The sequence below is a fragment of the Sinocyclocheilus rhinocerous genome, unplaced genomic scaffold, assembly GCF_001515625.1.
Source record: "Sinocyclocheilus rhinocerous isolate Xijiao unplaced genomic scaffold, SAMN03320098_v1.1 scaffold1154, whole genome shotgun sequence".
Classification (NCBI taxonomy): domain Eukaryota; kingdom Metazoa; phylum Chordata; class Actinopteri; order Cypriniformes; family Cyprinidae; genus Sinocyclocheilus; species Sinocyclocheilus rhinocerous.
This window is the reverse complement of record NW_015627356.1, coordinates 590,675-602,003: the sequence shown is the minus strand read 5'-3', so window position 1 is coordinate 602,003 and position 11,329 is coordinate 590,675. Positions and strand designations below refer to the sequence as shown.

Sequence of the window (11,329 nt, the reverse complement as noted above, 5' to 3'; positions counted from 1 at the left end):
GTATTTGGAAAACAAAGCCCTCCAAAAAAATTTTGGTTTTTTTTTTTTTTAGAAAAGAAAATGTAAGCAAACTGAAGAAGAATTAGGGTGAATTAATAAATTACGAACAATTTACTGCCATTGAATATGTTATGTAATCTATAAAAAAGTAACTGTAATCTGACTATTTTAAAATGTAATCTAATTACAAGTACCTATTTTCTGGAATCTGATTACGTAATCCAGATTACATGTAATCAGTTACTATCCAGCACTGAATGTAACATAATCAGGCCTCCTGAAACATCAACAAAGTACATTTTCTGTCACTAATTGTATAATATTATATGGATTTTATCTACTGGTATATTGACAGAAACCTCTTATTAAAGCTTTTCAAGATAAACCGTAGCACACTGGTAGCATGGTGGTGAAAAGCTTTTATTTCAAGCTGTTGTAGGATCACACTGTCATTCTGTTGGCGTAGCTTATTGTCTGGCACCATGTCTAAAATTGGCCTTTACAATCACATTTGATGAAAAAATATTTTTAAAAATTCAATTCTATGGCATGTAGTGGTCTGGAAATGATCGATTATAGCAGTTTGTGGCCCAAGAACTGAAACATCAATTACCAATTAATTTATTTATCTGCGATTTACTGTAAACCTCCTGAAAGAACAAACACATTTACTTTTAGTTTATGTACAAGGTACAACAAATCCACCATCAGGAGCTGCATCCGTGTGTCTCTATACATCTGTCACGTTTGTTTCTCTCACCGTCTGCTCGCCATTTGAAGTCTCTTCAAGTTTGTCGGAAATGAACTGGCTGGTGATGACTGTGATGAAGATTTCTAGAAGGTTTCTTTCGTTCTGTTCATGGACCCTTGATGTTGACAGACCTCTTCCCGCCAACCATGTAAAGAGGTTGAGGCCTAAAGCAGTTTGAAGGATCACAAAGACCAGGGGCGCCCGGAGGTCCTCTGGCTCCAAGGGTTCCTGGGGTTCCAGGCACACCGGCGTCTCCTCTGGCCCCATCCTGACCGTCCTTACCGATGCCAGGCTTGCCAGCTGGTCCTGTTTTATGAAATCAGATTTGATAAGGAAGGGTTTTGAAAATATTTATGTAAGAAAATGTTTCGTTGGGTTTTCACTATGACTCAGTTATCTTTTGAAATGATGGTACAATAGGATTAGCAGAAAGTGTTGCGTACCTTGAGGTCCGGGTTCTCCAGGAATTCCTGGAATTCCAATTCCAGTATCTCCCTTGTCACCTTTTTGTCCTGCATCACCTACACACATATATTATTATTAGACAGTCTATCACATTGTGACTCTCCACAGACAAAACACAATCTTACAGTATGGCCCAGCAAATTTGTTTATATAGCACATTTCATAAACAACAGTAATTCAAAGTTAAAAAAATAATAATAATAAATAAATAAATTAAATAAAGTCACATACAAAGATGCATAATGTATTAAAAACAAAAAGTAATGGCACTGACCTCATTCAGATAATCATCATCTGCATAAGATAATATTATGGTACTTTATGTTTACATATTTGGTGTGTGTGTGTGTGTGTGTGTGTATTACTATAGTACACTAACATTCAAACTTTTAGGGTCAGAAAGATTTTTTTTAATGTGTTTGAAAGAAGTATTTTATGTTTACCAAGGCTGCATTTATACAGTAATATTGTGAAATATTATTACAATTTAATGACCTGTTTTCTATTTGTATATATTTTAAAATGTAATTTATTCCTGTGATGCAAAGCTGAATTTTCAGCATCATTACTCCAGTCTTCTGTCCTTCAGAAATCATTCTAATATGCTGATTTGCTGCTCAAAAACATAATAATAATAATAATTATTATTATTATTAATGTGTAAAACAGTTGCGATGCTTAATTTTTTTTTTTTTTTTTTTTCTAGGTTCAAAGGAACAGCATTTATTTAAAATATAAATCTTTTGTTAACGTCTTTATGGTCACTTTAAAAAAAAAATAATTTTAATGCATACTTGCTGAATAAAAGTATTATTATTTAAAAAAAAAAGATTTTCTATCAGTAGAACATAGACAAACATCTCTTCTACATAAGTTTACTGCCAACTTTATTTCTTTTACCGAAAAACATATAATAATAATAGTGTAATTTTCATAGCTCTCCCATGTGGATCTGGAGCATTTTAATATTTGGTTAGAGAGGAGGTGTGTTTGTTTGGCCATAAAAAAATTGACAATGGTTTCATGGTGCAAAGCTAGCACAAATACATATTGTTGTACTGAACACTGAAGAGCTGCATTCACACCTCAGTCTTTGGCCTGTTAGCTGACTGGGATTGATGGCTAAATTCTTATATTTAAAGCTCGTATAAGGGACCTGGGAAACCCTTGTGAGACTGCTGACATTTCTACAGTCAAAAACCCTGCAAGGCACGAGACACGAGTCTTGAATGCTAGAATGTTTTCTACATTTATCAACTTCAATAATCATGCTCACATCCTCAGAGGTTTGGCAGAAATAACTGAGGTAGATTGAGATGCTGTCGGGGGCTTTTCTAATTATCCTGTTATTGCTTCTCAATCTCTGTCTCATTAGCGAGCATAGCATTCCTCCTCGGCTCGCTGGCAATTAGCGCCGACGGCACTCACTGTACAACAGCCTCCGCTTGTGAGGACAAAAGAACTGCAATGCTAAACATTCAGGAGGCTGCTACCCTTCATTGACCAGCAACTGATGAAAAAAATCAAGGTGTGCTCGCAGTTTTAGCCTGTAAATTCTGCCTGAGGCAAAATCCACTAATGAAATATAATAAAAACGGCTGATTCTTGCAGGGGTATTCAGTTGTGCACATTATGTGATATTAAAGGAAGTACAGTATACACCATCAGCATGATGGGGATTGCCAAAGAGGATATTTACAAATGTGTTCACCTACTCAAACTACCCATCTTTTTAAAATCTACTAGTTGGTAAGTTGCCTGAATGACTAGTAAGTGTTAAGGAAGCACTGTTCATTATTATCATTGTATTAGTATCATTGGGTTACTTTAATATTTTTTTATTAATATTTGTAATTGTTTTTATTTGTATATTTTCTGTTTTCATTTTAATTTTAGTTAAAATTGTGGTCATTTTGTTGTGTTTTTGTAATTTTTATTAATTTTAGTCTTCTTTTTTTTTTATATGTCTGTCATTTTTATTTATCTTATTTTCAGTTTTAATTTTAAGCTGTTTTAGTACATCAAGTTAATCTACATGAAAATGAGAAATGTTGCTTTGACAACTAGCTGAAATTAAATAAGTTTTAGTGTTTGTATATTTTATTTCAGTTAAAGTTTATTTTATTCCAAGTATATGTAATAATAACCCTGATACACACACTTGTTTTTTTTTCATTTCATTTTTTTTTTTTAATACTTTTTATGTTGGAATTTTTTTATTTATTTATTTTTTTTTCATTTACATTTTGAAAGACTAATAGCAAAATTAACCATTATTATTTAATGGTACGTTAACTCAAGGATTAACTGACTAATCAGAAAAAAAAACCTTATACTAAACTAGTAAAAAAAAAAAACAGGCTAAAAAAACTTTGCGCATAATTATCATAGTCCTCACAAAATCATAGATTATCCATGGTAACAAAAATTTTGCAAATTTTGCCAAAAAAAAAAAATATATATATATTTCACAGCATCTTAATACTAATGGCACAAGACATTCAAAAACATGAGATGCTATGCAATAGCTAAAGCTACAGATGAAATAAAATATTGAATCCTGTATGGAAAACAGAATATGGAATAAATTCCATGTCTTTGAAAGCATAAAAAGCATGATGCAGCTGAAGCTTAACTGAATATTTCATACGAGTGTTTAATCTTAAGAATTCATAGGCAATAAAAAAACAAACAAAGACATTTGCAATCAGCGTTAAGTGTGCTCACTGCATCCTCGAGAGCTCAGCTGTAATTCAGCTGACAGCAGAGCACTAATTGGGACAGTGAAACATGGTTTGGAAAAATCAGAGGAAGTGAGAATCAAACCAACGTACCTTTGGCTCCTGGTTTTCCAGGAAGACCGTAGTATCCTTGAGGTCCCTTGGGGCCCATGATTCCTCTGGGTCCGGCTTCTCCAGCAGGACCTGCTGGTCCCGGTAGTCCAGGTGGTCCCATGAGTCCTGGAGTTCCAGGGGCTACAATGGCAAGAGGCTTCTTGGCTACTTCCTTCTTGTAGGCATCTAAATGCTCTGTTTGGTACAATACAATATTATACGTTAGTTGCCATTTATAAAGCAAAATAAAGTTGATGTTGGTGTTTCAAAGTGATTAATAAAGATGCCATGCCTTCAACAACAGCTGAACAAATCTCACGGATCTTCTCGTCACTCATCTTAGGCCCCTATTAAAAGTAAATTGAGGACAACATCAGCAACAACTGCAGAGCAAGTATTTCTAAAGAAGCAACGTACTGTCCACTCAAAATTGAACAAAGCAATGTACTCACAGGTAGACCTCTGGGACCAGGGGGTCCTGATAGTCCTCGTTCCCCCTCCAGACCTCTGGCTCCCTGCGGTCCGGTCAGACCCTCGTGGCCTGGCTGTCCTGGACGACCATCAGCTCCTGTAGCTCCTCTCTGGCCTTTCTCTCCACGCTAGGATGACAGAAGGAGTAAGGAGAAAAAACAACAAAAACTAGATTTGCATTTCTTAAAGGAAAAGTGTTCAAGTTTAGATAAAAAAAGGTTAAGTTTAAAGGTGAATTAAAAATTTTGATCTCTCTCTCTATATATATCTCTCTCTCTCTCTATATATATATATATATATATATATATATTTTTTTTAATAATATAGTCATTTAAAAAAATTGTAAAGTATTTTATGAGAAATCATTTGAAAAAAAAACCTTATTATTTATTGGTAAATTAACATGAAAAGAATTAAAAGATTATTGATAGATTATCTAATTGATAGATTAGACATACATAAATATTTGGGGGGAAAAATTTTTAAATGACTTTATGAAAGAAATATTTTATGTATAATACATTATTGATTTATTTTCTATATCAATAGATTTGAAAATAACTTTTTTAGTCTTTAGTCTAAAACTCCAATAATATGAGTGTTTATGAAGGATGGCATGCTTACATCACTCTTGATTCCAGGAATACCCGGAGGCCCCTGTAAACCATTATTAAAAACCATCAGATTACTGTACACATACTGATATATCATAATTAGAGGGTGCAATGGTATGCAGCTATAAATATGACGAACCTGATCACCCTTCTCGCCTGGTTCTCCTACAACACCTGGATCTCCCTGTAGAGCGATAAGAGGAAAAATACAATTACATGGTATTCATACAAGTGCAGGGAGCAACAGCCATCTAAACGGTCACTGAGTACATTCTAATTTACCTCACTTCCTTTGGGACCAACAGGACCCATTGGGCCCTAAAAAAAAAGAAGAAAAAAAGACATGATCATACACAAACAGCGAGCAATAATACATTTCTGTGTTATGATTATTACAATGAACAATGACCACACCTGGTCTCCTTTATGACCTGTGTGACCCTTGATTCCACGAGGGCCCATGAGTCCTTGATCACCTTTATCTCCCTGAGGAAGTAGTCAAGATTATGAATTACAATAACAATGTATAATTGTATAGCACTTCACCAAATAATTGCCTTTTATCAGTACTCATGCATGTACTGTAATTATGCTAAATGAGGAAAATGGTGTGATTAACCACCCATTTTTTTTCTAAATTTATTGAATGAGGTAGATGTAATATTATACAAGTATGTTGTGTCCCAAAGTTGCACACTATATCTGTTCTAAATAGTATGCACAATTAGTATTAGTGCATCACGTATCATTTTATATTGAAAATAGTATGCAAATAGTGCATGATGACTGCATGACTGAATGACTGCATGCTTTTTAGCAAATATTGCCCATATTGTCCAACAGCGACTATATAGCAGGATTTCTGTCGGTTTTAAGAAAGAAAATGTAGAAAACTTTTTAAGACCAAGGAAAGAAAATAAAAGGAATAATTGTATTAGCAATGCTTCAATTTTTTAAAAATCAATTTCCAATAGATTTCCATTACTTTTAAATTTATAAAAAAAAATTTTTAAAAAAAGTTATTGCTCAGTATTTCCTCAAGATACATTTACTTGAGAAGCAAAATGACAAAATAAAAAGTCTTCTTTTTTTTCTGAGAAATTTATCAAATTGAAGTGAGTTTAAAACATTAAAACATTAAAACAAGAAGAGATATCTGCCAATGGGCTAAAAAAAAATTAATAAACTTAACTAAAACTAACATTTTTTAAGCATGAACTCACTTTGTGTTCAATTTCTCAGAAAACAAGACTTCATATATTCAGTTTGCATCTCAAGTAAATGTATCTTAACTTAAGGATGTTTAGATATTTGTACTAGAAAGCAAAACAAAAGTACTGTGGAAGATATACATTTTTTTTGGAAGCATGCAACATTTTTTATGTCCTTCGTTTTTTATGTCCTTTTCAGTCCTTCGTTTGTGGAGGAGGAATTAAGACTGATCTTTTTAAGACCTGCAGAAACAATAATAATAAAAAAAAAACTAAATTGTGTATTGATACTAAATTCATTATTTAGCTAAATGAAAGAACTTATGTGGTATCAATACACAATTTCGTTTTTTTACTTGCACAATGTACGGTCTTTTCCATCTCAAGCAGAGTACATATGTTTGATGCATAGCTTTAGTATGCAAATTGGGACACAACCCTTAAGATCCATAATCAGACCAACAGGTTCTTCCATGTGTCCAAGTCCAACCCACCTGGATTCCCTGCGGGCCCGTTGGGCCAACTGGACCATGCTTTCCTGGTTCACCCTGAGGAAGGAAGTTTGTTGCTTACTTGAATACAATTTTTAAGAAATTACTATGAATTTGTAGTCTAATCTATTGTAACCAACGGAAAAAAATGATTCTACAAAAAAAGAAAAAACTTTAAAGAAGAAAAAAAAAATATTTATATGTTTGAATTATGCTTTTATTACAGAGGTTCCTTTGGCTCCTGGAGTTCCATCTTCTCCTGGTGGTCCAGGTGCTCCCTATATGTAAAATTAACATACAACAAAATATAACAGTATCTTAAATATATATACAGAAAGAGACACACAAAAAGCTGATATCATAATACTCACATCTTTACCAGGAAGCCCAACTGGACCAGTCAGTCCTACAGTGCCAATTTCACCCTGTAAAAGAGAGAGCCATCGCATGCATCACTGTTTTCAAATTTAAATGAGATTCAGCATATATTATTTTTCATGTAAATGAAGTTTTACCTTTTGGCCTGCAGGCCCCACGAGTCCCTGTTTTCCTGGTAAACCCTGAATTTGAGATGCAGCATTGTTTAGCCAAGGTGAGTTGCAGACTACAAATGAGTGAAAATTTCTTTACTTGTTTACTGCATAGTAGGCAAACCCTCATTTACTGTATTTGCATTCAGAGTAACAGCAGCAGCTTTGAGAATCATTTGAGGAAAAGCACACCAGAATAGCACATAATAAAACATATGCACAAGCTGATTAACTCACTGGAATTCCCACAATTCCTCTGACACCAATGGTTCCGGGCAAACCTGGCTCTCCCTGTCGAGCAGACAACAAAATCACAAATGCGTCTTCATTTTTTATCATTCAACAAAGCCAGATTTAGGAATCATCATTTTGTGTCAAAGCAATATGCATTTTAATAATCAAATTGGTATAATTCAGCATAATAAAAACTGGAAATACATTGCAGTGCACCAGGTACAAACATATATTCTGATTTTTATGCATTATAAAAATCTTGATCATAACTCACCTTCTCTCCTGAAGCTCCTGGTGCTCCCTCAGATCCATGCTTTCCTGGCTCACCCTACAGATTAACAATCTTTATCATCATCATTAAATTTCTTCCAGTAACATTTAATAATTATTACAGTGACATTGAATATGAAGGTCATTTTGAGCATAAATCTGATCAGTCAGTCACTCACAGTGTCACCCTTGGCTCCAGGAGCTCCTTTCTCTCCCGGGGCTCCAATCGCACCCTAAAACAACACATTCGAATTCTTCAGAAAGAATCAGTGTACTTTAAATGATTTTTACAGATTTTTTTATTGCATAGTGTTTTTGATTAGGGTAGATCATATGGACAACAATAACTTACATCATCTCCTTTAGGCCCAGGATGTCCCTGTCGCCCTCTGATGCCTTCAACACCCTGTTAAGACACACAAATATTATTATTTTTGAATATTATATTAAACTGTATAAATCACAAAACTAAATATAGAATTTATTATCATTAATACATTTTGTATTTATTATTCCATATTTATAAATATAGAATGTATTATCTGTACAACTGTTAGCTCCAGGGCTTTTGTGCAAAACTTCATATCATGCATAACATACTGCATTTTTGCATCCCCGCACATGGATAGTCTAATCGAGCCCATTGCATTATGGGTGTTGAAGTTTTGCTACCCTTTTCATCACAGTCCCTCTGAGACTCTGTTTTGTCTGTTTTTTCAGCACAATTTTTTTTATTTGTGTTTTTACTGCATAGACAGCCAACTTTTATTAAAACCCCATTTTACCAGCAGTGATTTACCCACATTAACTTAAATTTTATGCTAATTAATGCAAAAAAATGATTTATTAATTTGTTTTATTATTGTATTAATAACAACAACAACAACTAGATTGAAAAGTTTGTAGACAGACTTTAAGTTAGCTTGAAAAAGCCTAGCTAGAAAGTTTGAAAGAGTTTGAAAGTTAAAATAGTTTTAAAGATTACATTTTGAATGTTTTCAAGGCAATACAGTCTATCAGAAAACCAGATAGGTATAAAACATATTGCTAGGGTACCTGGGGTGGTTGCTAGGCTGTTTCTAGCATGACTAGCAGGTTGCTAACATGTTTTTTAGCATGATTGGCATGTTACTAGCATGTTGCTAGCATGATTCTAGCAGGATTAGCATGTTACTAGCATGGTGTTAGCATTTTGTTAGCATGATTAGCAAGTTACTAGCATGTTGTTAGCATGTTTCTATGCTAATCCAGCTAAAACAAGTTGATTCAGTGAAAAACCAGCTAATACCAGCCTGGCCTGCTAAAAAAAGTGGCCAAAACCACTTTAAAACCAGCTTGGGAGACCAGCCAAAGCAGCCAATCAGCTTAGGCTGGTTTTAGCTGTTTTTTTTTCTTCAGTATGAAGTTGTTGAGCTTTGCTATAGCAATAGACAGCTTAAATACACCATAAGTCTTGTTGTATAAAAGTTTGATGAAAGTCTATGGGATTTTAGGTGGTTTTGATAGTCTGGTTTACAAAAACTGTAAGCCGGATCAGTTAGAAAAGATATAGCAACCCGAGTCAGACCAGTCTGAGAGTCTGACCCGAGTTTGGTTGTTGTAGCTTTAAAAGTCTAGGAGGAGATACATTTTAAAATTTGGTCTCAGACTCAGTCTCAGACTCAGAAGACGAAGACTCAGAAGAAGAAGAAGACAAAGACGAAGACGAAGAAGACGTTTTTTCAAGCCAACTTAACAATAATAATAATTATTATTACAATTATTTATATTGGATTACCTACCTAAAATAACTTGAACTCATCTTAAAATCTTGTTTTATAACCTATAAGCTCTCTTGAACTACATTTCCACTAGGCTGGTTTGCTGTACATTCTTTTCCCATAAATATCAGATGAAGTAAGACTTAAATCCTCTGTACTTTGATACCAGACTTTAGTTCAGAACATTTTGATCATATATTTGATATATATATTTTTTAAATCAATGAAATACAGCTCACGTACTGGTGATCCTGGTGGTCCAGTGGGTCCTGGGATCCCGTTGAATCCAGGAGGACCCTGCAGACATAAAACACACTGGCTAGCTCTTATAATATTATACCCACCCTTGCTTTTTGTTCTGCATATATTATGCTCACACAGCCGTTTCAATCTGTGCAATCACTGCAGAAGTTATTTGATTGGATGTATTGAGCTTTAAACAAATGTAGTTATAATTTCATGCATTGATTAGCCTGGAGGATATTGCTCTGTAAGCATTCCTCTGGTTTCTCACTCTTTCCTCGTCTGCTTCAGATGAAGATGTTGTAAGTCTTACCCGATCTCCTTTATCACCATGAGTTCCAGGGAATCCAATTGGTCCTCGCTGACCCTGTATGGAAATTTGTTATTATATATTTATTTTTCTTTTCATTACTTGTTTTGTTTATAATGCTTTGCCAATATTGTATGTAAAGACAATCATGCCAATAGAACACTTTAAATTTAAATTTATATTCTTGGTCACAGCTGATACTGAAAACACACCATACTCCATAATGTACGAACAAATAAACACGTTTTCATACATCATCTCCTGGACGTCCAGGAGGACCTGGCTCACCAGCGGCCCCTCGCTCTCCCTGTTAATAAAGAAGAACATGACTATGATTAAAATCTCAGGCGAGCTTGTGTATTGCTGCTTCTTGGTTTTCATCATTATTAAGATTAGAGCAGTCTTACCTTTTCACCTTGGGTACCTGGCACACCGTCCACACCTGGAAGACCTCGATGTCCCTGGCACAGAGATTCAATTTAGTAATACACTCATTCATTAGAGAAGTAGTTGGTGTTTAACCAAAGAAACATTCTTCAGCTAGCAAAATGTATAGTTACTCCAGAAAGCACATTTAGTCTTTCTGCAACAAGAAGTAAATGGAATCTATAAAGAAACGTTATTGCTCATTTTAAATTTGTTGTTAATTTTTTTTTATTTAAAGCAATACTTCATTGTCTTAAATTTTTATATTTTTGGAATTAAAAAAAAAACATTTTAACTCTTGTTTTATGAGCCAAAGTTAGGGTTGGGGACTCACCTTCATCCCCGGCAGACCAGGCATTCCCTGCGGTCCAGCTGGACATGTTGTCTGGCACTGCTAACAAAATGAGACACACAAATACATTAGGTCTATTCATCATCAACTGTAGGACCAGACAGGAAGTGAAGAATAACACACAACCAGCCTGTAGCTCACTAGAGACATACAAACCAAGTACTGACGATTTCAGATGAGGGAGCACAACAGACACGGCAGCCAACTGTCAACTCTTTTCATGAGCAAATGACAAATTATTATGGCTGGGTATTGAGATATATTTCACAGTTTGATTACATTTCTATGCACAAGCTTGCGATTCAATTCAGTTTTGATCTCAAATCAATTTGATTAAATTTAGAATCATTTAGATATATTGTCAATC

At 34.4% G+C, this 11,329-nt stretch overlaps 1 protein-coding gene across 1 annotated transcript in view; it reads right to left on the bottom strand.

The window, feature by feature from the left end:
• Positions 1-415: 415 nt before the first annotated feature.
• Positions 416-11,329, bottom strand: part of LOC107727315 (collagen alpha-2(IX) chain-like) — a 23,001-nt gene continuing 12,087 nt past the window's right edge. The window contains exons 14-35 of the mRNA XM_016537159.1: positions 10,945-11,004; positions 10,592-10,645; positions 10,438-10,491; positions 10,188-10,241; positions 9,875-9,928; positions 8,224-8,277; positions 8,051-8,104; positions 7,876-7,929; positions 7,605-7,658; positions 7,353-7,397; positions 7,209-7,262; positions 7,062-7,115; positions 6,841-6,894; positions 5,550-5,621; positions 5,418-5,453; positions 5,275-5,319; positions 5,146-5,178; positions 4,503-4,649; positions 4,343-4,397; positions 4,051-4,245; positions 1,195-1,272; positions 416-1,057 (exon numbers count right to left, since the gene is read on the bottom strand). Of these exons, the coding sequence (XP_016392645.1) occupies positions 858-1,057; positions 1,195-1,272; positions 4,051-4,245; positions 4,343-4,397; positions 4,503-4,649; positions 5,146-5,178; positions 5,275-5,319; positions 5,418-5,453; positions 5,550-5,621; positions 6,841-6,894; positions 7,062-7,115; positions 7,209-7,262; positions 7,353-7,397; positions 7,605-7,658; positions 7,876-7,929; positions 8,051-8,104; positions 8,224-8,277; positions 9,875-9,928; positions 10,188-10,241; positions 10,438-10,491; positions 10,592-10,645; positions 10,945-11,004 (1,560 nt within the window). The 3' untranslated portion in view covers positions 416-857. The remainder of the gene's footprint in view (positions 1,058-1,194; positions 1,273-4,050; positions 4,246-4,342; positions 4,398-4,502; positions 4,650-5,145; positions 5,179-5,274; positions 5,320-5,417; positions 5,454-5,549; positions 5,622-6,840; positions 6,895-7,061; positions 7,116-7,208; positions 7,263-7,352; positions 7,398-7,604; positions 7,659-7,875; positions 7,930-8,050; positions 8,105-8,223; positions 8,278-9,874; positions 9,929-10,187; positions 10,242-10,437; positions 10,492-10,591; positions 10,646-10,944; positions 11,005-11,329) is intronic.